This window comes from Lacerta agilis, chromosome 2 (assembly GCF_009819535.1).
Source record: "Lacerta agilis isolate rLacAgi1 chromosome 2, rLacAgi1.pri, whole genome shotgun sequence".
In the NCBI taxonomy this organism is placed as follows: domain Eukaryota; kingdom Metazoa; phylum Chordata; class Lepidosauria; order Squamata; family Lacertidae; genus Lacerta; species Lacerta agilis.
This window is the reverse complement of record NC_046313.1, coordinates 63654733-63680813: the sequence shown is the minus strand read 5'-3', so window position 1 is coordinate 63680813 and position 26081 is coordinate 63654733. Positions and strand designations below refer to the sequence as shown.

The 26081-nt window shown below is 42.0% G+C and overlaps 1 protein-coding gene across 6 annotated transcripts in view; it reads left to right on the top strand.

The window, feature by feature from the left end:
- Positions 1–26081, top strand: part of EBF1 (EBF transcription factor 1) — a 384086-nt gene that overhangs the window by 242454 nt on the left and 115551 nt on the right. For 4 of the 6 annotated variants that reach the window (XM_033140379.1, XM_033140384.1, XM_033140383.1 and 1 more), the window contains exons 7-8: positions 5725–5806; positions 24757–24898. In XM_033140379.1, coding sequence (XP_032996270.1) covers positions 5725–5806; positions 24757–24898 — 224 coding nt within the window. The remainder of the gene's footprint in view (positions 1–5724; positions 5807–24756; positions 24899–26081) is intronic. The other 2 variants (XM_033140381.1, XM_033140380.1) reach the window with 1 other exon arrangement.

Sequence of the window (26081 nt, the reverse complement as noted above, 5' to 3'; positions counted from 1 at the left end):
CCCTTTTCTCTGTTAATCTGAACTTTGTAAAAATTAAAGTGCAAGAAAATTCACATTTAAATACGTAAAGTATTTTCCTCCCCCAATATGCATAGAAAAGCATATTCTGCTATACTGTATTGTCTTTGAGCCAGAAACTACATTAGAGTACATGGGAAGTGTGAAAGCCAACAGATAAACCAAGTTCTGAGCCACACTTTAGGCCCCATCTGCATTATACATTGAAAGGTGTATCATACCACTTTAAGCACTCATGGCTTCCCACAAAGAATCCCGAGAAATGTAGTTAAGTGTGCTGAGAGTTGTTAGGTGTCTCCCATTCCTCCCAAAGAGCTACAGTGTGGTTTAACTGTCAATCCCTCTTCCTATGGAACTCGGGGAATTGTAGATCTGCGATGGGGGGAAAGGGTTCCTGGAGGTGTGGGAGCAGGTATGTTCTCAGAATTTTCAGTGAACAAATTCATCAGGCATCCCTGCCAGAATTGCTATTAATGATTAAGCCAGCCTCTACCACACAAGTATAAAGTTTATCTATTTGTAATTAGCAAAGGGTGGAGCTTTTTTCAGCAGTAACTCAGTTCCTGCACCTCTCAGGTGGGCACCATTGTCCTTCTAAGAGAGCGAGGGAGGTGTTCATGGTGAGTTCCGGCACCTCTTTTTCTAGGGAAATAGCACTGGCCAAGGGAAAGAAAGACAGACAACCAGATACATCTGTACTATGAACTATACCCATTCCTGTTCCCACGTCCACACTCTATCTCTAGTAAATCTAGTCTGTTTCCACACATTCAGCCCACTTTGGAGATGTTTCTTTTCACTTGTTTTATTTAATGCCACTTTTCTAGTCAAACTGCTTGCAGTAGTTTTTTTGGTTTTTTTGTAAAGCCGAAGCCTGAAATTTTGCAAAATGAAATGAAATGGTATCCATTTTTTTAATTTTTTTTTTTGCAAATAGCCTCCTTGGCCAATTAGCCGACACATTTGCCCCTGACATTCATGCATGCCTTCTACTAGCTAGCATGATCAATCTTTTCCTACACTCGCAGAGCTTGTTGAAAACACACTCTTGACTGTGAGTAAAGATATTTTTAACTATTACATCCACCTCCCCTTCTTGGTAATCTATTCCTTTAGGGAAGGGCAGGCCAAACTGGTCAGCTGCTTGGCTCCTACATTCTGGAAAACTCTGAAGAATTCTCCAGCAAACCTCTGGGGCAAAGCAAACTTTCCCCCAAAGAATAAGGGCTTCTGAGAGACTTTGCCACATAAGGGCCTGTCAGAGGCTCTGAGCAGGCATCAGTTGACAGGGAAATCTTTGCCTCCCAACAGATGGCCAGGCTCTTCATTTCAGCAGGCAGGAGACCGAGCTCAGGATTCTGCCAGCATTCCACGCGGCAGGGCCAGCTTAGGGCAAGAGGGATTCAATGTCCATGCCCCACATAGCTGGCGAGCTAAACGATGAGCTGCTGACAGGAGAGCCATCGAGCGCTCATCTTCAAAATGTAAGACCCCAAACTCACTCTCCTCACCCCCCCACCTGGCCGCATTTCATTTTTCTTTGGTGGAATTAAAGACCTCTTTGCTGGCCTCTCAAAATCCATTTTGGCACAAATACAAACCACCTCTTGGTGGCAAGCAGTTGTCTGGATTTGAGATGCCATTATTTGTGCTGACAGTTCTTTCTGCACATTCAAAGTCGCAGCTGGCCATTAGAGGCTTAGAAAGGCCCCCTCGCCGCCGCCCCCCCCATCTGCAAACACCAGCTAGTGCCAGTTTACTGATATTGGATATCAGGCTTCACTTGACGGGACAATGCAGTAACTTATGTCTGTCTTTAATTTAGTGTAAACAAACAGAGCCCATCCAGCCCTCCTTTCATCTATGCTGGGGCTTCTTTGCATGTGTTTATAGCACACCTAATCTGGAGTAGACACATTTACATGTGTGACGCATATATATATATATATATATATATATATATACATACATACATATATACACTCTCATTTTCAAAACATATTGACAATATTCTCATCATTAAATTAATCAACCCATACATGAAGATTTAACAACTACCCCAAATATTTCATGGTCTTCCCTAGTTTTGCTAGAATTTCATGTATTTATGGTTGTGCTTTGGTCGAGACCTCCTCCTGGGTTTTTTTGGGTTTTTTTTAGTTGAGGTGTGTTGTGTGTGTGTGTTTTTTTCCTATTAAAAAAGTAGCCCATAATCTGTGGCCAATCTCTAATTGTGAAAAACAGAGAATTTTTTCCCCGTCAGGTTTTTATCTCTTTGCCTTATAAAATACAGCATTGTTTCTTGGCAAACTGTGCAAGGGACATGAGACTGCTTCACTGATTTGTGCATAGTGGGTGTTATGTACTGAGCTGAATCCTAGAACAAAATGATCCAGAATGCAGCAGTCTGATTGGTGTGCAGGAGCCACCCAATCCAGCTCCAAGTGGAAGTGAATCAGCAACCTGATTGGCCTGCAGGAGCAGCCAATCAGGCTTCTGAAGGAAGTGAATCCGCAACCTGATTGGCCCACAGGAGTAGCCCAGAATTAGCCAATCACGTGAGGCCCATTGTGCAAATAATGCATATAAAGCAGATGTTTTGGGGAAAGAGTCATTCATTGCTTCTATGAGCTAAATAAAGAGCATGAAATTCATACTTGACTCCGAGTATATTTCAGTGCGGAACTCAAAGTATCCTGCATTTAAGCATTTTGTGTACTACTATTTCTGTAAGCAGAGCTAAATTTCTTCTTTGCTTTTCCTTTCTGGGTATAGATAATTTGCTTAACTGTGTATTAATCAACACCCAAGCTGTAATCAGAAATTGGATTCAGCTGACAGCAATTTACAGCCTGATTGGAGGTGTGCATTATTAGCACCAGAGTCTTTAGGGTATATCTCATTTGTTTATGGGAAGGAGTTAGGACACTGAAGTTGTTGGGCAAATCTGTGGCATCCTGTGGGTTTGGGAAGAAACCTTGCAACAGGTTTGTCCTAATACCAGAAAGCAGCAGGACTGTCAGGAGAGCTTCAGAAGCTGTACTTATTTGTGAACAACTGATGAAGAACTCAGCATAGCAGCTAAGAGCTGCTACATAGGTAAGACAGGCTCCATCTAGTTTCCACTGAGCTATGGAGGGAGCCATACCCAGGGAAGTGAGTTGCTATTACAGAACAGGCATGTCTCCATACAAAATCAGGTGCCTCTCTCATTTCGCCATCCCTTGAGCTGATCCTGTATAGGCCATATACATTTGGCTTAGTTGTTAATAGGGCACTGCTTCATCCCTACAGATGGCACTAAGTAGATGAGGGGCCTCCCACTTGAGGCAGGTAGTGTAGGAAAGGATGTGGGGTCACCCCCCCTTCTCTTTGCTTTGAGTGGCAGCTTGCTTCTCCCTCTGTTATTCTATAAGCCTCAGCCAAAAGGATGTTTCATGGGAGTAATAGGAAAGGGATATTTGTGTTCATGCTGGTATTTATAATTACCCATGAATGTTTGTGGCTGGAGCTCACCAAATCACCTTTTTAAATACATATTAGTGGCATCCCTTTCCCTCCCCAGACAAAAACTTAAACTGAATTATGCAACATGTTGTATTCTTTTGTTAGAATTAATTACAGATTAAAGTTTAGATTTTAAAGCAGTGTGATGTACAATGTTGAAAAGAGTGCTCTGTGAGCAAAGCATTGTATTGCTGTATAAAGTAACCATCCAAGTTTGTTGATGGCCTCTGATTTGAAATGTGTATATGGTTTGTACTGTATATAGATATTGTTCTAAACCACTTCAGTACTTTTTATATAGTGGGGTGTGTGGGTGTGGGTGTGGGTGTGTGTACACACACACACACAAGCAACGCTCAGTAGATCTGTTGAAATATAAATATGCTTTATAATCTTTATAATTTTCTGCTAGTTTGGAAAAAACTTCAGTAATGACCCTTACTTAGAATGTAACCTGTACTGACATACTGTAATATTTTTAAAATAGTGAATCAATTGATTTATCAGTTAAATGCAAGGCTGCTAATTGACTACAACCTTTAATAAGTTGACAGCTCTAATTGCTGGCAAATTTAGTGAAAGAGGACTTCGTCCTAGCTAGCACATTTATTCTTTTGTTTGACAGAGTCCATAGTAAGAATGCCCATTTAAGGCATAAAAGACCACCCAACTGCATCTATATAATGGTATCTCCCCCATTTATTTAATTATGTTTTCCTGTTGTGTATTAATTTCTTTTGCATGCTGATTTCCATTAATTACTGTAGTACGGGGTGGGGGGGTGGGGTGGGGTGGGGGGGGGTGAACAATCCTGTTTCTTCTGTGGGTTCATTCCATGACAGGTCATGGCAGGGCGAGAGTGGGTGAAGCTAGTGATGACTATAGGCAGAGCCTATTCTGGAAGCATTGTGGAATAACTAAAATAAATAAAGGTCACCTGCTTCAATTTTCACAATGGCTACCACAGATTAGAATACCAAATTCTATGCATGTCTCCCCAGGAGTGAGGCCAACTGGGTTTGATGGGGTTAATCTCAAATAAACACAGGCTTTAAAAAAGAAGAAATACAACAGATCAACACACCTATTATTCTAGTGACAGTACTTTCTGACTTTTGTGTGTCCCCACACACACATGTGTGGGTGTGTTGCAGCTGTCTACCAGTCTGTTTTCATATAGTTTCAGGGGTGAGAACATCACTCCTAAGACATACGGCAAGAAAAAACAAGTAAACCAAGAACAACATCAACTTCTTCATATCCATTAATAGACTGTCCTTTCCCACATACCACAGACGGGAAGAAAACAGTTTATAAAGCCAGGATAACTAGTAAGGAGATAATATGGGAGGCAGAAACTCTGATAGTTGGGGGTTTAGGATTTAGCGCTTAGGAGTTGTTGAAGCCTGGAAATTGACATCTTTCATTGTTATTGCCAATGACTGCCATCTTCATTTCCATATTCCTCATACTTTTGAAATGCAGTGAAAGCATAATGCGATTGAATAATACTAACAACACTAGTATCATTACTAGGACCATTTTTATATTAAGTAAAATGCATAAAGATGGTAGCAGCAGCAGCAGCAGCAGCAGTTTTGCAACCCAAGATGCAGGGCCACAGGTGAGAGAAGCAATGAAGCTGCAAGCTTACCTTGAGAGAACATTTAGTGTTTAACGCCTTAGCAGAAATCACACGCACTCCCTATACAGTATTACATGCACAAATGTTTTTCATCATAAACACATTTTGGAATTCTGTAAATTATAGTATGTGGGAGCCAGAATTGTGACAGTGAAAAATATGCCAATTTGTCGTCCCCAAATGCATAACTGTTTCAAGTAGTAGGGAAATATGATCATTTCCGGAATTCTGTAGTTGTGACTGCCAGCCGTCAGACTCCATGGAAATGGCGGCTTCATTTTCTCCTCTGTACCCTTGTTGTGTGATGAAAGTTTCAAGCGGCATGTTTTAGAAGACGGATAATGACTTTGCTTTTGGGCAGAATAATTTTGTGTTAAGTTTATGCCTATATATTTGGCTCATTGGTCTGGTGTGATAGAACTGTGAGAGTCTTTATCCATGTGGTAAATGTGGACAGACAATTTTATATAAATTGTTTGCTGGGTGAGCAAGGGATGTATTGGGGCAACTTGTCAACAACTGGTATATTCAACATGATATCCCTTTTCCAACAGGTTCTTCTTGAAATTTTTTCTTAAATGTAACCAGAACTGCCTAAAAAATGCAGGAAACCCTCGAGACATGCGAAGATTTCAGGTCAGTGTCACTCCGCGCCCCCTTAAGATAAATAATGTTTAAATGATGTAGGCTGGGAAGATTGTCAACCTATGTAAAATGATTACGTAGTTCTTTTGGAAAGTTAGGTTTTTCATTTTACCATTGTTCTTGGCATTGTATTTTGATGTATTTTCTGTGAGTCACTTTGGTTCACCCTTTGAATGGGGAAAGGCGTGATATAAATTATAAAAAAAATAAATAAGAGTTGGTATACGGGGGGAAATGGCAAGGACTTGCATTTTGTAAGCCACCAGGCTTCGCTCTGTGATCAGAAGTGTCAGAATGCCAACTCGAAAGCAACAAATCTGAACTAGTGGTGGCCCTTCCCCTTTCAGCACCTGAGGCCAAATGGCAATATGCCACTTCCTGGTGTCCCCACTCCCCAGTGCTAGATTTATGTATAAGCTAAACAAGCTATAGCTTAGGGCCACACTCTCTTTTTAAAAAAAATTAAAGGAAAAAACCCCCAGGATGTACATTTCCAAAATATAAAATAAAAAAAACCAAATAAAATAAAATCTGCATACAGCAGCAGTGTTTTGTGTTGTGTAGGCTCCTATGATGTAGGTAATGGGCCCCGTCTGCTAGCCCGCTCCCTAAAATATCACTGGTTTGCTCATTTCTATATATAGGGTGCCTACATTCTGCATGTTCATATGGCTTAAGATACCTATTCGGTCCATAAATTACCATGTAGCATACAATGGGGGGGAAGTAGTTGATCCCCTGCTAAATTTGCCCGTTTGCCCTCTGACGAAGAAATGACCAGTCCATAATTTTAATGGTAGGTTTATTGTAGCTGTGAGAGACAGAATAACAACAGGAAAACCCCCGGAAACCCAGAAGACAAAAGTCAAAGATTGATGTGCAGTATAATGAGTGAAATAAGTATTTGATCCCCTATAAACCAGCCAAATGTCAAGCTACCTGGTATCTTCACTGTATGTCACAAGCTGAGATTAGAAGCACCTGCTGTAAGGGAGAGGTCTTACCTGTAATCCCAACTCGTTACAGTACCTGTACAAAAAACGCCTGTCGACAGATGCAATCAATCCAACAGATTCCAAGGAGCCACCATGACTAAGACCAAAGAGCTGTCCAAGGATGTCAGGGACAAGATTGTAGACCTGCACAAGGCTGGACTGGGCTACAAGACTATTGCCAAGCAGCTTGGTGAGAAGGTGACAACAGTTGGTGCAATAATTCGCAAATGGAAGAAACACAAAATAACTGTCAACCTCCCTCAGTCTGGGGCTCCATTCAAGATCTCATCTCATGGAGTTGCAATGATCATGAGAACGGTGATGAAGCAGCCCAGAACTACACGGGGGGGACTTGTCAATGATCTTAGGGCAGCTGGGACCATAGTCACCATGAAAACAGTTGGTAAGACACTACGCTGTGAAATACTGAGATCTTGCAGAGCCCGCTAGGTCCCCTTGCTCAAGACAGCACATGTACAGGCCCGCCTGCAGTTTGCCAATGCACATCTGAATGACCCAGAGGAGAACTGGGTAAAAGTGTTGTGGAGACCAAAATTGAGCTCCTTGGCATCAACTCAACTCGCCGTGTTTGGAGGAGAAGGAATGCTGCCTATGACACCAAGAACACCATCCCACCATCAAACATGGAGAGGGACATATTATGCTTTGGGGTGTTTTTCTGCTAAGGGGACAGGACACCTTCACCGCATCTAAGGAACAATGGGCGGGACCATGTATTGTCAAATCTTAGGTGAGCACCTCCTTCCCTCAGCCTGGGCATTGAAAATGGGTCGAGGATGGGTATTCCAGCATGACAATGACCCAAAACACACGGCCAAGGCAACAAAGGAGTGGCTCAAGAAGAAGCACATTAAGGTCCTGGAGTGGCCTAGCCAGTCTCCAGACCTTAATCCCATCAAAAATCTGTGGAGGGAGCTGAAGGTTCAAGTAGCTACACATCAGCCACGAAAGCTTAACTTGGAGGGGCTCTGCAAAGAGGAGTGGGACGAAATACCTCCTGAGATGTGTGCAAACCTGGTGGCCACCTACAAGAAATGTCTGACCTCTGTAATTGCCAGCAAGGCTTTTCCCACGAAGTACTAAGTCATCTTTTGCAAAGGGATCAAATACTTATTTCACTCATTTATACCGCTTATCAATCTGACTTTTGTCTTCTGGGTTTCTGGGGGATTTCCTGTTGTTATTCTGTTTCTCACAGCTACAATAAACCTACCATTAAAATTATGGACTGGTCATTTCTTCGTCAGGGGGCAAATGGGCAAATTAGCAGGGGATCAAATACTTTCCCCCCTCACTGTATATTCAACACAAAAAAGCGACAATTTGTTGTTGACAAAGGACAGCTGGACATATAAAGTACCCCATTACCTTCAGTAGCTTAGGGCCTCATCAAACCTAAATCTGGCCCTGCCTCCCCCCACCTCCAGGTTGTGAGGCAGCGGCTTCTCTGATGGCTACAGGGGTTGAGGCACCTTTGCCGTCACCAGAGAAGTGGTGGCAGTGGTCCAAAGCCACCAGAAGTGGCGGCAGCATTGAGATCACATCTCTCTGGAAACTGGCTCCCCTCTGCTGGTCATGGTGCCACACCTCGTGGGCCTCTGCTGCTTGAGGTGCTTGCCTCGCAAGTGGGTTGGCCCTGATCTGAACATTCCACTATTATTGCTCTTTGGCTTTAAAATATTTTTAACCCCTCCCCACAAGACACGGGAGCAATTTGCAATGGTTTGACGCCCCAGGTATTAACAGTGACTGCATTCGCATGGCACTTCTATCCCTAACAGTTAATTTCCACCATTTTTATTTCATACAATGTTAAAGCCACTTTCGGAACTATAGTGGAATATAGCTTGTTTAGCACTCATTTTCATGTTATTTGCAAACAGGTGTTTTTCTGGAAACAAGTAAAACAGGAATAAGCACTAGACCTGCTCCATATTCCACTATTGTTCCATAAGTGGCTTTTACATTGTGTGAAAGCTCAAATATAATGTGGAGCTTGGCAGTTAGGGGAAAGTCGTGAAAGCAGAATAAACTGCCATGTGGATGCAGTCAACGACAACAGAGGATTACCATTAAAACAACAACACAATTTAATACATGATGAGTCATGAAAGTCACTAGGTAAGTTGGAAGATGATGCTAGATTTTAGCAGTGGTTTATAGCCTTTTTGGTACGGTGGCTCAGAAATCCAAATTTGCTTGATATGGTAACCCACTGAAATATTGTCATATGAATTTTCGACCTTAGGTCGTTGGCAGCTGTCTGTTTTGTTCCCCTTAAGTGTAAGTTTGCCTGTTTTATAACCATTTACTCAGCACCCATTTTAATGTGGAATTCATTGAAATATTTATGGTATCGACAGTATTCACAGTTTTGTTTCTGGGAATACAAGACTAGCCTTTTAGACATTTGGTTACAAGTGTGAACATAGCATTATAATGTGCCAACGAAACAAAAAGCTGTAAGAGTTGTAACATCATACCAGTGAAGGATTACAAGCGATAATTAATTTGTTTTTTAGTAATAAGGCCACTTCCACAGGAACTGCACCCCACTTGCAGGTCACAGCCCACAGGTTAGGAAACTCTGGACTGTAAAATTACCTGAAGGAATACAGATGCTAGTTCTCAACTGATTTTAATTCCGTAAATCAGCAAGCTAAACCAATGTTGCCTCTTTCTAGTTCTAAAACCCAAATTGAAGAAAAATATTTTATTCATTCTCGCAAGTCCGTGCAAGCTGTGACCTACCAATATGAACACACTAGCTGCTTGACAAAACTGCCTCTTACTGGCCCAGTACAATTCTGACTTCAACACTAGCACCATTCCTTTGCATGTTGTTGGGGTATTGGAGGATTTAGGATGGGAGGCAGATGTTGTTCCCCTCTGGCCTTCATTGGTGGAGATGAGGAGAAGTCAGGCAGCTTCTGCTGCTGTGGAGTACCCAGTTTCACCGTAATTTGTGGATATTTGCAACTGCCAGTTCTCCCACCAATAGGAGCCAATAGTAAGCCCCCCAAAATGGGGCAGTGTGGTGTGCCAAATGCTTTGGATCCACAAGATCCAATCCCCTACCAATCCCCCAAGCATAGCTGTCAACCTTTCCCTTTTTTGCGGGAAATTTTCTTATTATAGCATTGGGAAACAGCAGGGAGGGTTGACAGCTATGTATATAGCAGTGGGGAACAGCAGGGAGGGTTGACAGCTATGTATATAGCAGTGGGGAACAGCAGGGAGGGTTGACAGCTATGCCCCCAAGTTGTGGCAGTCTGGATTTGGTACAGCCCCCAAAAAGGTGTAAAAAAGATCACCCCCATCTTCTGCCCAGGCCAGCTGGGAGGGAGGGTTTCGGACACAGTGGTGGATCCACTGATTCTCTCCATCCCTTGGTGGCCAGGGTTTGGATTGCTCTATTATTGAGCTACTGTAGAATGCCTGGGGACACGGGTGGTGCTGTGGGTTAAACCACAGAGCCTAGGGCTTGCTGATCAGAAGGTCGGAGGTTCAAATCTCCGCAACGGGGTGAGCTCCCATTGCTCGGTCCCTGCTCCTGCCAACCTAGCAGTTCGAAAGCATGCCAAAGTGCAAGTAGATAAATAGGTACCGCTCCGGCAGGAAGGTAGACGGCGTTTCCGTGTGCTGCTCTGGTTCGCCAGAAGCGGCTTTGTCATGCTGGCCACATGACCCGGAAGCTGACATTCTGATCGGCAAGCCCTAGGCTCTGTGGTTTAGACCACAGTGCCACCCACGTCGCCTCTAAGGATTGGTAGCCTATCCTATCTCGCAGTGTCACACCATAGAAGCCAAAAAAGACAGAGTGATAAGGGGGATCAACAAAAAAGACCTCAATAATAATCCATTCTGTTATGATCCTCCTATCACACTGTGTGCTGATGTTTTCACCTCCCCAAACAGGTATGGACTGGAGGTATTGCTCTAAATGTTCAGGGTGAAGTTCACAAACAATTCTCAAAAGTACCCTAATTTGCCCATATGCAGGTTTCCCCACTAGAAGAGACACAACAAAGCTAATGCCTCTTTCTGCTGCAGTAAACTGCTCAGATCTTCCATATGAACTGTCCATAAAGTTGATCACACTTTTATTAAAAAAAATAAAATTGGCCAAATGACAGTGGTGGAACATCAAGATGAAAAACAATAAATCACATAAATATAAAAAAGTGGTTGATTTTGATGGGCAACCTTTATGGTATAATTTATTTATAAAGTATTTCTATACTGCTAGGTCATAAAATATATGGGAAATATGCTACATTAAAACAGAGAACTAGATAGTAACAAGATGTGGATTTTATGCCTTCGGGGAGGTGCAGTATTTCAATATGAGTAGGAAAATGAGAGTACCCCTAAACTTTTTTTATTTTTAGAAAAAAGCACTGGCTAGGATTATTTTAAGCCATAAGAGTGTGTGTGTTGATTTCTCTTATTTTTAATATTTAGATCTTCCATATGAGATAATGGAATTATGAGGCTAACAAGCACCCTATGCATGCCTGCTCAAAAGTACACCTCACATAGTTAAGTGGGGCTTACATAAGGTTTATAAATCTAAACACACAAGTAGAAAGCCTCACTGAACACAGCGGGTCTCACTTTTCATAAACATGCATAGGATAGCCCTGTTAATTATGCACTTTTTTGACTATCAGTGTGCCATATAATTAAGAAAAATGTAAATAGTAAAAAAGCCCAATTGTTTCAATATTTTCAGTTTAGAGATTACTTAAACATGGGGTAAAAAATGGAACATTCAGAACAGCTTTAACTGACTTTGAAAAGCTAGTAAATAACCATTAAATTCTTAAAGGACTATTATCCAAAATTTATTGTCAATTGTTCCATTAATTACCACTCTGGACTTAATTTGAAGCTAAGTTGGAAAAAAATGCCTGATAGAACTATTACAGCGTATGGTTGGAACAAAATCTTTGCTAAGCTTTTACCCATATTCAATTTCTGTAATATGAAAGAGAGTCATTAGGAAACTACGGTATTCATAGGTCATTTCCTAATTGCCCATAGGTTGGATAGAGTTCTTCTTCCTTGGCGATCACTTGTAGCCAAGTAAGATTGTCTTCCATAAACACAGTTTTAACGATGAGTCCGTAAGTGACTGTAGATGCCAGTTCTGGATCCGCGCATCCTTCCACAGTGGCAACATTGGTTTCCGGGCGGGACTTGATCGTGTGGTTTTGCCAAGCGTGCCTTCCTCTTAGCACGTTTCTACCTTGCGTTCTGAATTTGAGTGTCTTCAAAGCCCATAACACCTTTGGTAAAGGCTGTTTTCCAGTTGGAGCACTCGCAGGCAAGTGTTTCCCAATTATTGGTGTTTATACTACATTTTTAAAAATTTGCCTTGAGGCAGTCTTTAAACCTTTTTTTGTTGACCACCAGCGTAACACTTTCCATTATTAAGTTCAGAATAGAGTAGTCGCTTTGGAAGACAATAATCGGGCATCCGCACAACATGCTTTACCCTCTGCATATTTTTTCTGTTTATTTATTTAAAACCTTTATATGCCACCTTATATCAATGATTTCAAGGCAGTTTGCAGAAACAAAAACAAGTAAAGCAAATAGTGTTGAGAACACTCTGGTCCCAATAGCTGGGACATACTCAGGTGTGTGAGTGTAGATGAGAAGATATGTTGTTGCAGCAGTCGAACATTTCTGACCTGTTCCAGAGTTCCCAACTTCTGGCATGGGGCCTGGCTCCAGGATGAGGGAGACTCGTTGGGTCTTCCACAAGAGCCCCAAAGGACCAGCAGGCGGAGTCAGCAGTGGAACCACCAGGAGCAGGGAGCAACTGATAAGATAATTGCTTCAGCAAAGCCCCAGGGTCGTCTATGTTACTGCCTGATAAGCAGCATCTCCTGACCCACCCTGCACTGCTGCATGCTTAGAGTAGGAGCATTGAGGAGAAGACCTGATGGTCCAGCAGTTTTTGTAGTGGAAGCAGTGTTAGACTTCAGTGCAGACTGGAATATCTAGGGCTAGACTAACTTACCTCAGATTGGGTAAGATCGTACACTTTCCTGAGCTCCTTGGAAGAATGTGCAATAAATAAATAAAGTGAAGGCCATATTTATGACCATAAGTTTGTATTTCCCTCACAGTTAATGTCATGTTACCTGGAAGCGGAACAGTTTTGTTTGACTCGCTTTTGTTTTCCGGGCCATATAATTTCTGCTATTTCCACATGGAATTTGCAGATTTCTACACAGCATTCTTAAGGGCCTCCCATCTGTTTCCCTTTCGTCTCTGCCACTGTTGCCTCGTATTTATTAAACATCGGTTATTCTGTAAGAATATCCTCCAGTCAGACATGCTCTCGCAAACAGGGCAATCTAGCGTGAACAGCCAGGACCGCAGTCTGTCAAAGCAACAGTTTGTGCTTACCTACGTGCTGCCAGTTTGCAACTCCCCCAAGATGTGAGCTGATTTTCATATGGTAATGCTGTTGCATGTTCTGTCAGAAGAGCAATCAGGAGCTTGTGTAGGTGACTAGGTAGGACATAAGAGGGGTTGTTGATCTCTTGACTCGTAAAGACATTCTGTCAGGCAAGCCCAGCCTCACAGCAGTCAAGCTTTCCGTGTGTAAACAGAGACTGCTTAATTACACAGGTCGTGTCAATTAGCGTGACCTTCGCATTTTAAAGAAATTAATCACTTTCGGCAGAGCAAATCACTCCTCATACTTTAATATTCAGCGTGGCGGTAAGTGTGCAGAAATGCATTCAGTGACAGAGCATTCCTATTTTTATGAATAATGGTTCAGTTTAATCGTCGGTCCTACCCCAACCCCCTGCTTTCTCTTTGGACTTGTTGCTTGAACATAACAGCAAACAAAACAAGGATGCCTGTTGATGCTATATATTTACAGTATTTTGGTCTAGCAAAAAGTGCACCTGGAAAAAAAATGGGTTTGGGTGGGGAGGATAAGCTTGCTGAAGTCCCTCACAGTGTCCCACAGAGTCCCTCCTGCATCTCACACTAAATACAACCAGTGTAATAGGGTAGGCGCTTCTTTTCTTATTGGAGGCTCCTTGCATGGGATTGGCTGCTCCCACCTGGCTTTGTCATGGCTTCCTTTTTGTGACGCATCAGGTTCCTCCCGTCTTCCATCTCAGCACGTGCTTGCCCTCCCCACTTTGGACATTTCAGGTTAACTTCGTTCACCTCAGTCCAGATTTAGAATCAAGCATGGAGCAAACAGCTCTTTTCAAGTAAACTCCAGCATGACTCGGCATTTCTAATTAAAGAGTTGGTTGTAGAGGTGGGGAAGTAGAAAGAACCAGGGTGCCAAATGGAATTAGATGGCATATATTTTCTGTCATACAGCAGGATGATGTATTACATCCTGAGTGTATGTGTGTGTGTGTGTGTGTATATATATATATATATATATATATATATATATATATATATATATATATGAGACTATCTAAGGAAATAAATCCCAAGTCCCTTGAATATTTCAATTAATTCATTAGTTAATGAATTAATTTCAATTGATCAATAAATTAATCAAAATCCTTTCTAACCAGGTCAATATTTTAAAATCTCTAGGCAGTATACAAAAATGCATATAAAGCAGAGATAGAACTTTTTTTAAAAAAAAATACCTGTAAAACAGTACAGTCGTACCTTGGTAGTCGGAACGGAATCCATTCCAGAAGCCCCGTCGGACATTCGGGTTCCAGAAGAATGTTCGCGAACACCTCCAGGTTTGTGGTGCTCGGGAACCAAAACATCTGAGTTCCTGGGCATTCAGGATCCATGACTGTATTATGAAAACAGGAATTTGGTAATTGCAGATCCAGTCTAATAGGTCATGGAAAGCTAGGGCAAGTAGGTATATCAGAAGCAGTTGATGGATATGGGTCCACATATGCATCACTGCCCTGTGATATTCTGTAAGATGTGGTACCATAATTAAATGAACCCATGGTCCTCCCAGGTCCTTCGAGGCACCAACAAAAAGGTTTGCTTGTTTATTTATGCTAACATTCTATTAGTGTTATCCATATTAAGAGCTGATTAATCCCCCATCTAAGGATAGCCTCCTGCGCTTCTTCTTCCTACTGATGGGACATCACCTTTCCCTGCACTCCCTCCTCCAAAAAGAAAAAAGAAAAAGGGTACAAGTGTGCGCACCAGTGTTGAAATGTGCAATATATATTTTGAGAACATATATATTCTCAAAATATAAGTAGATCTCCTGCCAGGTTTTGGGTGCTGGGGACACTTTCCCCTCCAAATTCTTTCACCTGTCCTTTCACTGGCAGCTGCTGGGGAAACTTTCACTCATTACTTTCCCTGCAAAATTTGCCAGTGTTAATGCTGCTGCTGTTCCAGGAAAGGCATCGTGACCACCCCCTCATGAATAGTATGCATCACCAGTGCTGGGGGGGGGGAGCAGTGTGTATATTCATTCATTTTTATTTTCATTTTTAAAGAGAGAGTAAGAAACAAACCGGGAGGCGAACATGTTGCCCATCTTAAGTTGTTAATTAGGAACCAATATAACTTTGGAGAGATAATGAAGAAAGGTGGGGTTGCAGAGTGTTGCTAGCCAGGTAACAGAGGCAGCTGAGGTCATCAACCGTATCAAAAACCACTCCACCCAAAGTAGGTGAGACCATAGCACTATGTCTGTTCACATGGGAAATAACTGCACTGCTGTTGGTGATATCATGCTAAAATAAGTAATTTTAAAATAACACCTTGGATTCTCAGGAATAAATTACTGGGTGAATTATGTCATTCCTGGAGGGAAATGCCTGTTGCATCATGACAAAATGACAACTGAAAAGATTATTGGTTTGCTCCTTCCCTAGGTTTGCTACAATTCATTATTGGCAAATGTATGATTAGAATTTTGCCTATCAGTCAATCAGACAACTGACAATACTGGGATGATATTGCCGGAAAACAGGCACCTGTGTTTTCTATGAATTTGAAATATACAGAAGTGTGTAATTAAAAGTACTAATGGGCTGGTTCAGAATGAGCTCAGTTTTTCTGAACACCCTCTAAAAAATTTTGAAGACTTTTTTTTAAAACAATGGCTAATTCTGATAGAGTTTCAAAGTTGGGGGGGGGGGTCATTACTGCACAGGCACCAGCCAGTCAGCACTATGCACAGTCAGCTTCTGCTGTTGCAGAACTGCCTCCTTCCCCCACAAGCTTGTGCCTGTAACTTAGTTCTGAGAAACAAAAGGTGGATTTTCCTGAATGCTACATCCAAATCCAGAGAGAGCCTCAGATACTGCTATTCCTCTGATTTGAGTAGCATTTGTTGCTCTTTCGCTGCTTTACAAGATGCACAAATGGCTTTTTATATAGCTAATTTTAAAGAACAGCAAGAGGAGACTGCATGTTAGTAGCCTAGAAACATCTACCTAAATTTAGGCTGGGCCTTTAATATCCTCCTAAAGCTGGGAATTGAGTCAAAATAATAATAGATGTGTACTGCGATGAGTAGTCTGCCCAAAAGTCATTCCAGCCTCTTCCACATAGTGTTTAGAAGTGTAAACAAAAGTATAAATTTGCTTCCAGTAAAAATGGAGATTGCTGAAAATAGCAGGAATGTGCCATAAACTAATTGGCTAGCAAAACCTAATGGGCTGTGGTTAAAAATGAGGAGTAATGTGATTCCTAATCTTGAAATATTGGGTGGTGCACCCTAACAAATAAATAGGCTCCGTTAACGAACTCAGATAAACAGTTTGATTTCTTAACCTCTAGTTTTCATTTCCAGAAGATTTTTTTAGCTTCCAGAACATTTGCAACTGAGCTATTTAATAATGCAAAAGAAGGATGTACATAGCGGAATGCAAATAACAGTAAATTTAGGATACACAAATTTAACCAACACCCCCCCCCCACATATAATCTGATATTTTTATTAGCAGTCTGCTAACCTCCAGTGCTGCATATACATTTTGAAAACTAACAGTCTATGAAGATTTGATGCTAAAGCTGATCACCCCCCCCCCTCTGTTTGCCTGTCCCAAGTTAAAAACTGCATTTTCTTCACAACATTTGGATAGGTTTGAGATTTGGCAGGCCTGCCTGTCCCCGTGTTTATATGAGTTTGTCAGCACCTCATTAATCAATTTTTAAACTGCAATATGCTTCCCCCCCCCTCATGTGTTGGCCTGTTGTTGTTGTTTTTTTCAAAGTTGCTTCACTGCCTGCTCTACACCTCCTGCTCTCATATTTTTTTTTAAAGCTGAAACAAAAGTTGTTTCCTTTACAAATTAGTTTTGCATGTGCTTTGATTGAAACACATCCCACTCATTAAAAAAAAGTTTCCTTTTCAAGAAATACACACAAACCATATTTGCAACACATTTGCTCCCGAGAAGTCCTGCTGACTTTAGTAAGATTATTCTAAAGTAAATGGATTTGTGGATTTTAGCCATAAACTTGTGAAGGCTGTTTGGAAAGTATTCAGTGCATATTAGATATTATTTTTGCTTAGGCAGTGGACATTAATATTTAAATAGTACGTAGGCCAACTATTTCTTTTTCCTTTATAGTAATCAAACTTTTGAATTCTCTCTCTCTCTCTCTCTCTCTCTCTCTCTCTCTCTCTCTCTCGTAAAAAGAATCAGTAGAGAGTTTCTTCTTCTTGTCCTACAGGTGCACTGTGAATAATCACTTCTTAAAGTAGACCACCACATAACCACTTTTATTTTTTTCACATTTCCTGACCCTAGAAACAGTTTCTCTAGGGGATTCCTTTTATAGTATTTTCTCTTAATGACTCCAAAAGAGCCCAGCCCACCCCCCCAGCATGCCATCTTTGTAGTACAGTAAATCAAATTCTATTCAAGGGAACTAGGTAGCAACAGTCTGTTATTGCAATTCAAAACATATTTTAAAGATGAATGGCTTAGGTTGAGTGCCTGATGTTGCAGATGTTGCGGGCAGGGAAAGTTAAGTAACTGATCTCAGTGAGATTACTCTGTTAACCAAAGTTGCTCACTGTTCATGCACTCCTATGAACAAAATAGTTTGCACTAAAGGTCCGGGGGCCCTTGTCATAGAATTGTTTTGCATTGTATTTTATTTCATTTAAACAAAATACTTCTTAAGTGGTTATGTTTTTAAAACGTTTTTTTGGACTTGGGTCCCCCAAACACACTACTGTATTCTGTTCCTTTCCCCCCTGTCTTTTATACTTTGTATTTAGATACCATTTTCAGGTGGTTAAAGTCTTAACAATAAGAAGGGTTATTGAAAGTGGCTTTTAAAATCCACAGGGAAAAAAGGAAATATAAAAGGACAGCTGAAAGTTTGATGAATTCTCAATGCATTTTGAGTATGTCTTTTATCGGGGGTAAAATGCTCATATTTGTTCCTTAATCAGCCTTCTTAAAGCAATGGTAGCATGTAGCTTTTATGGAACAGTTTTTTATTTATTTATGAAGGAGCAAAAATGATAATTTTCCTTTGATGAAGCCATACTCAAAATGTGTTGGGAACTTAACAATCCTTGAAGCTGCCTTTTTGTGTTTCCTTTTTTCAGTGGAAGTTTTCCCCATCTGAGAAATCCTGTAGCTTGCTGTGGCCTCCATCCATGAGGTAGGTGCCAGGTGAAAACGCTCCGCTTCAACCAGGCCTTTGGCCGATGGACATCTTTTTAAATGTGTTGTGGGTGGGTGGGGGGGATCATTGGTTTGTTTTTGTTCTTAATTTTATTGTACATTTTATGTTGTGATTTTATGTTGTGAACCTCCCTGAGATCTATGAATAAAGTTAGCAATGTTAGTAATAAAAATAATAGGTAGGCTAGACACTGGAGAAAATGTCCTGAGGGTATTCCTCTCTAATAGCTCTATGCTATGGGACAGCAGTAGGGCAGTCTCATAGTCCGTGAGATTATTTAAGCTTGTGTCTTTAGCTTGACCATTTAAAGTAAGGTAAGACAGTTAAGTCCAATCGAATTTGACTAGGGGATGTGGCGCTCATCTCTGCTTTCAGGTCGAGGGAGCAGACGTTTGTCCACAGACAGCTTTCCGGGTCATGTGGCTAGCATGACTAAACTGCTTCTGGCACACAGAGGACCATGACGAGTGCCAGAGCGCACTGAAACACCATTTACCTTCCCACCGCAGCGGTACCTATTTATCTACTTGCACTTTGACGTGCTTTCGAACTGCTAGGCTGGCAGGAGCTGAGACGGAGCAACGGGAGCTCACCCCGTCATGGGGATTCAAACTGCCAACCTTATGATTAGCAAGCCCAAGAGGCTCAGTGGTTTAGACCACAGTGCCACCTGCGTCCCTGTACTTGACTGTTTAGTGGAGGCTGGATGGGCATCTGTCATGGATGCTTTAGTTGAGATTCCTGTATTGCAGGGGGTTGGACTAGATGACCCTCAGGATCCCTTCCAACTCTACAGTTCTTTGATTCTAAGATAAAGGCACTAGGACAGGAATTCACTACCTATCCTCATAACAGCATGTGACTAGCCAGTTCTTACTTCCTGGTTGTCATGGTCCTTGCAACAAGTTCCTTATGCAGGCTTCTACTATAAAAATGTGTGGTCTGAAGGAATAGGATTGCTCTGTATAGTTCAGTATTGGAAGGAAGGGATACTTGCAGCTCAATTTGCAAAAAGTTGACCTATAATGAGAATAATATTAGGCTAGCACAATTGTTGTACAGTAGTTTTTCTGGTCCACAGTTCTGTTTGTTTCTTGGTGTTTCTGCTTGATATGTCTGTAATTTTGGGGAAAAAAAGGAAAGTTGACTAAGTGCCTTCTTAGGCATCACATTCTAACTTGGCAACAAACTGCTGTTATTGAAAGTATTGTTATAAAATTTTAGGGTGCCTGGTCTAATACCTGGGACCCCCACCCCATCCCTGGTGCCAGATGTTGAATTTAGCATGTTAAAATACAAGCCAGGCCGGCTTCCTGATGAAGTAATCGCCTGGAGAGATGGGCCATCAAAAGAGCACAAGGTGAAGGGTGAAGACCTATTAAGAAAGCCATCAGCAAAGCTAAGACTGTGCCAGCTGGGAAGTGGGTGAAGCCCCTCCCTGAGGTCCGAATTGGGTAGAAGAAGAAAGGCCATTAGTAGAGTTTCAGGATTGCAGTTTGCCTGATGTAAGCAAGAGGAGAAATAGTTGCATTTGGCAAGCAGCTTGCAGGCTGCAGAACGGGAGGGCCAGAGCAACGCGGGCTGGCAGTTTGAATACAAGGAGGCAGCCCTGTGGGAAACAGGGCCCTCTTGGAGTGTAATCTTGAGAGCTCCCCCATCCTAGGCTCAGGTTATATATATGTGTAAATAAACTATATATATTATAAAGACACCACAGTCTCCACTGTGCTTCATTTCCAAACCCCTGGGTAAGCACCTGGAACCCCTGGAATCTCACAGTGCTGTGGGGATTGTGGTGGTGTAGCAATATGTACATGTTGGGTTGCTTCTCTGTTTTTGCTTCAGCTAGCTGGAAATGTTGCTGCTCTCTGTCTGTGGGAATGAAAGTGACTTCTTTGCTCTCCCTGGTATTGGAAAGAGGGATCACTGGATTGCTACATGAGAAACTGGGCTCTCTGAAGCAAAGCACTTCGTTTCTGTTTAGTTAGTTCTCAAAATAGTCTCCATAAGTGAGCTGGGCAGAGCAATTTGAAGCTCTGATTTAGGCCATTGGGATGTAATGAATCAGTGGATGCACCACTGCATCTGAAGACCTGCCACTCACGCCGGCTAGAGTATTAGGAGAAAGCAGTTGTGTAACTTTTTTCCTGTGCCAGCTCCAGGCTGATGCAGTTTAGATGGCCAAACTGGGTCCCTCAATGGGAATCAGACCAGCTTTGTAGACAGCCAACCTAGTGTTGGCCCTGTTCTGCTCCTGCTCTGCCTCTGTGTTTCCCTGCTTTGGAGACTCACAACGGCTATTCTTGTGCTTTCAGAGCATGCAACAGTACCCTTTGTGGTAGTGCAGCTCTGTTGCTGGCAGAGCCCACTGGGGGGACACCTCTACCTCATCCTAACTCCTTCCAGCAACAGGGTCAGGGATAAGGATTGTTTGGTAACAAATGAAACTGCACATGTCCCCCATCCCTACCTTCCTTTTTGCACCTGTAAAGCATGGAATAGAGGTGGGGAGAAAAGGTTAGAAAGGACTGCCATGTGCTGAGCAGCCTGCTTTATGGAAGTGAGTCATTATCAGAAGCCGGAGTCAGAGGCAGGTCAACAATAAAACACCCGGTGTCAGTGAAGTTAACTCTTTATTCAAAGAAACTAAAACAGTGCAGGCCTAGTGATCACAGCAGCTCTTGCCCCAGTGAGGGAGTTGCGAAGACTGAAGATGCCCATCTTCCCATCACTCTCTAAGGCTCCTCCCCCGGTTCCTTCCCCAGCAGCCAAAGGCTCCTTCACCTTGTCTCTCTTTCCTCCACCATCTTCATTTCTCTATGTCTTCTGGGAGACTGGGCAGAAGGGAAGCTGGAGCAGGAGCGGGAGGTTCCCTGCTTTTTCAGTAGCCTACCTCCACTGTGCCTCTTGACCGCACTCTGCTTCTGCCTCAGATTCTGCACTGCTCTATGCTGCAGCTTCTTCCCAATCACTAAGCCCTTCAGCTTCCGACACCTCATCCCAGTCTGCTCCATCTTCTCCCTCTGACCACTCATCATCATCATCCCACCACCACCCTGGCTCTGAGCTTTCTTCCACTGAGGGTTCCCTTGTTGGTTCTCCAACTGGTGCCCCCCACCACTCCTCTGTATCCAACCAGTCCATGACAGTTGTGGGCAACTTGCAGCCATTAGGAGCAATGCCTTCACACCTTCTATATGTGCTGTGTCAAGAAGATGTTAGACACCACTTCTTTCAAACAAAGATGCCCTCTCCCAAGCCCCCATTCCCACTATGTTTGCATTCCAGTCTCAGTGTCATCTGCATTGGCTTGGTCATGTTCACAGAATGGAAGATGGCAGGATCCCCAAGGACGTGCACTATGGGGAACTAGCTTCAGGCATTAGGCCCATTGGCAGACCAAAGATGTCTGCAAACATGACACGAAGGCAAGTATCATCAACCCCACCATGTGGGAATTCCTTGTAGGCAACCGTAGTGCCTACATTTGCAGCAGCACAACCTGACGCCTTCATCTGCCCCAGCTGCAACAAAACATGTCTCTCCCATATTGGTCTCTACGGCCACAGCAAGCACTGTAACCTTCAAACAATTTTACTTTACCCCCAAAAGGTACACTTCTCCATTGTCTCCCAAGACAGGCAGATGCCAACAATGGCCATGTGATACATTATGTAGGAGCTATCATTTAAAACTACCTTATTAAAGCAATTCAGTATTATACACACACCATGAAATGTTCACCAGCTATAGTTACGCAAAGCAAGTTATGGACAAATGCCCTTTTAGAGTGTGTATGTAATCTTGCCATGTAGACTTTTCTCACACTGGAAAACTGTTTCTATGGATTGTGGTTATAGGGAAGATTGAAACTGACTTAAACAGTGAAATGGAATATAACACAGGAATATCAAAAGTCCTTCTCACGTGTCTAGTGTTTTTACTTCAGAATTCAAGTTTCCAAATCATGTCAAATAATTTTGACCCTGTTTTAACCCAATGGGTTTTTCCTTTTTAAACCACACTGTGAAATGAGCTAACGGGATTCTGATAGGCTATTTTTGGAGGCGCAAATCATTTTATGTTCACAATCTTAAAGGCCTTATTAAGTTTGATGGGGGTGGGGAGGGATTGCTTTGCTGGAACTGCTGGACTAAGCAATGTTGTAGGTCAAGATCTGACAAAACATGTTTTTAAGAATTTTATTGGAGTTAATAAAGTGTTATTTGGAGAGTTTTGTTTCGATTGCCTTCCCCTTTCTACCCAGTTCAAGCAATGTAAGGCAGTTCTTTGCAAGCAAATCTCCCTGCTCAGGCAACTTTGAGAGGGTAGCGGCTTCCTTGGAGAGTTGAAGCAATGTTTGCCAATCCTTGTAAAGCATTTCACCTCTTCAGAGGCTAAAGCCTCTCAATACCAAGAACAATTAAAGCAAGAGCCTTTTGGAACGACTGGGGAATTCAGCAAAATAAATCAGAAATCCTCTGCCTTGGCTCTGGAGGGTTGCCTCATTATAAGAGCAGATCTATTAGCCCCCTTGCCATTGTCTTTCATTTCTCAAGTGAGGTGATTCTAATTAAATTAATCTGCATGTCAATCTATCGGTGATCAATCAAAGGGGCCGAGGTCCCCCTTTGCGGCAGTGTGCTTGCGGCTGACAGGGCCTGATAATGGAGGAAGAAATAAACTGTCGAGCAAAGTTAATTAGTCAACATAATAGGTGGATTAAACAGGAGCCGGCTGATTGCTGTTTCACATGTTGAAGCATGAGGTGGGAGCTGAAACTGCAATTAACAGACAATTATTATATTTGGTTGTAAGAGGTCGCATGAATAAACATATCTCAGTGGGTTTCAATTTTTAATCCCCCTTCCTTGTTTAATATAAGGAGAAGTGTAGGTCATTTCTTCTTATTGTTTTAGCCAAAGTTCTGGAAGGCAGCACATGTTCTTGGGTAGAATACTTGGTAAGTGGTAGCAGAGAGAGGGACGTTGCCATTTTGTTTGTATGGGTGATTAATATGGGCTAAGAGGTGATCAGGGCAACCATGCTCAAGAAATTAATCCTGGAACTGCTGCTGATGTGCAGTGCATCATTATCAAAGAAGAGGCGCTCTCATCTTGAAGGGCACCATGCTGTCCTTCAGATCCTAATGCTAGCACATCCTGGGGCTGTCCACGAGGCTTCCCTGTACTTTTAGGTTTCAGCAAAGGCAAAATGGTCCAGTTTTACCTTAATATACAAGATATCGCTGGAGCTCAGGTACAACGAAGGATGGAAATGGGCATCCTGGGCAACAAACTTTGTCATCATCACTAACCAAAATCTCAGGAATCCCTTGCAGCAGTAGTCATCTGATAAGAAGGTAGCATTATTTATCTGAACTTCTTATTGGGTAAGCTAATGTCATTTTGATAAGAGACTGAACCTTCATAATGAGTCTCCATAAGGAATCTCACTTACTTACGTTGTTTAATGGGTTCTGATGAAAACTGGAAACGTGTCTTAAATTTGTTGACAAATATGTCAGTTGAGCAGCTGTGTGCTTGCTAGCCATACTTTTGAATTCACTAGAATCTGTGACTTAATAACCCCATGTGCCCTGCACATTACAGCAACATGGTATCTTCATTTTTAAATGAATTGAGACAAGTCAAAGTTTGCCAACTGTGTGAATTCAAACTTTGATTATTTGCTAAGGAAAAGGTCTACTTGGATTTGAAAAGCACTATTCATTTCAGCTCTGAAATGCCTTTGACACACATACCCTGTTCCGGAGAATTTTGGAGTGCAAACACCCCTGGCAGCTACAACTGTATAACAGCATAATGAATACAGTTGCTCTCATCCCAACTTTTGCAGACCACACTTGCTTTTCTTTTCTTTTTTTTAAATACATTTTCATTTGCAATGACAGCAGCTTTATCTCTTCTGGCATATATGCTGAAGAATGGTGTGGGGTAAAATTCAGTCAGCTCTTAAAAAAAAAAGTTAATAAAGTGCTCTTGTTAAAATGATGGTTAACAGTGTACATTTCACCATACAGCTACAAGCTGTGCAATTTGACTTAAAGCGACATCAAAAGCCTGTGATGCCAAAGACCCACTCATCAATAGCACCTCTTGTTAGAGTCGTACAGTCTAAGCACTAGTTATTATGTGAAATAGCTGTGCAATTTTCTGCAGCTCCCAGCTGTTATTTAAGATTCTGGGTTTATTATACTCTGTGCTCATCTCATTTTAAATTGTATTAAAGTGTTTCCTTATATTGTTGTCCCACTCACAGGTTGTGGTATCTACAACAGTCAATGTGGATGGTCATGTCTTGGCAGTGTCGGATAACATGTTTGTGCACAACAACTCCAAACATGGTCGAAGGGCTCGAAGGCTTGATCCTTCGGAAGGTACGCCTTCTTATCTGGAACATGGTAGGCATTTTTTGTTGGTTGATGTTGCTTCTTTAACTGTGGGTCTCTAGGGTTGTGTGGGGATCCCCCCTTTCCATTACTGGTTGTCCTAGCGAGATCATAGGATGAGAGGGTCAGTGTCTTCTCTCTCCCCCCCCCCCAAGGAGTACTTTGCTCAATACTGGTGCATAATTGTTAAGCATTTGGGTAATTCCAGCAAAATCAGTTCATGCAGTGAGTTGTGGCTCATATGCTTACTGTGGGCAAGCTCTTCCCATCAAATGTATGGATACTGTTAGTGCACTTGAAAAGGCCATGGGCAGGAGATGTAGAGAATTAAATTGCGCACAAAGTGTTCTATATGCCGAAGAAAGCCCAATTCTCTTCTGTGAGGCAGAGGAAGCTCTTTAGGCTCTTGAAGTTTCCCAGCTATGAGGCACATAGGAGACGGGTGCACTCTTTGCGAATTCTTAAATAACCGATTCGCTTACTGTGGCACATTGTAGCTATCACATGACAGTTATAATGGCCATATGGTTGTATGAATCAGCTCTTGCGTTTCAAGAAGCAGAACTGAACAAAAAGATCTGCTTTTTTTTTTAAAGAAAAAGGAGCATAATCCAAAATTGCTTTCCTTGGGTTATATTTTACATACTGTGATTTAGGGCAAGATTAAGAGATGGGGTAGTTTTCTCCTCTTTGTCCCATGGACAGAGTATTAGGTTGTTTCCAGACATCCACACAGAAGCCCTCACTTGATTCATTTGAGGATTATGTTGCCAGACTCAAAAAAGAGCCAAGGTCAGGTTTCAATAAACCAATGTATTTACACATCCCTCCTATAACTGAGAGCCAGATTAGGACATAGAGTACTTTCTTGTAGCTACCTGGATATTCATTTAAAACTGAATCTAAAAATTCAGACTTTCATCTTAGCCTTGGTCAAATGACCATTTATCACCCTGATTCTGGAATCTATAAAATGAGAAAATAGACTTTTTTTTTTTAAAAAAAAAACATACCTGTCCTGTCATTCTTCCTTAAAAGGAAACCAACATAGCTAACAATCCATAATGCAAGACCTTAAAAAAATGCAAAACATGGCCAATAAATTCATACCCGCGTATCAAAACCACATAAGTCAATAAGCATACAGTACTCGCCACCTGCACACACTTCCCTCAAGAGCTCTGAAACAGAAAAG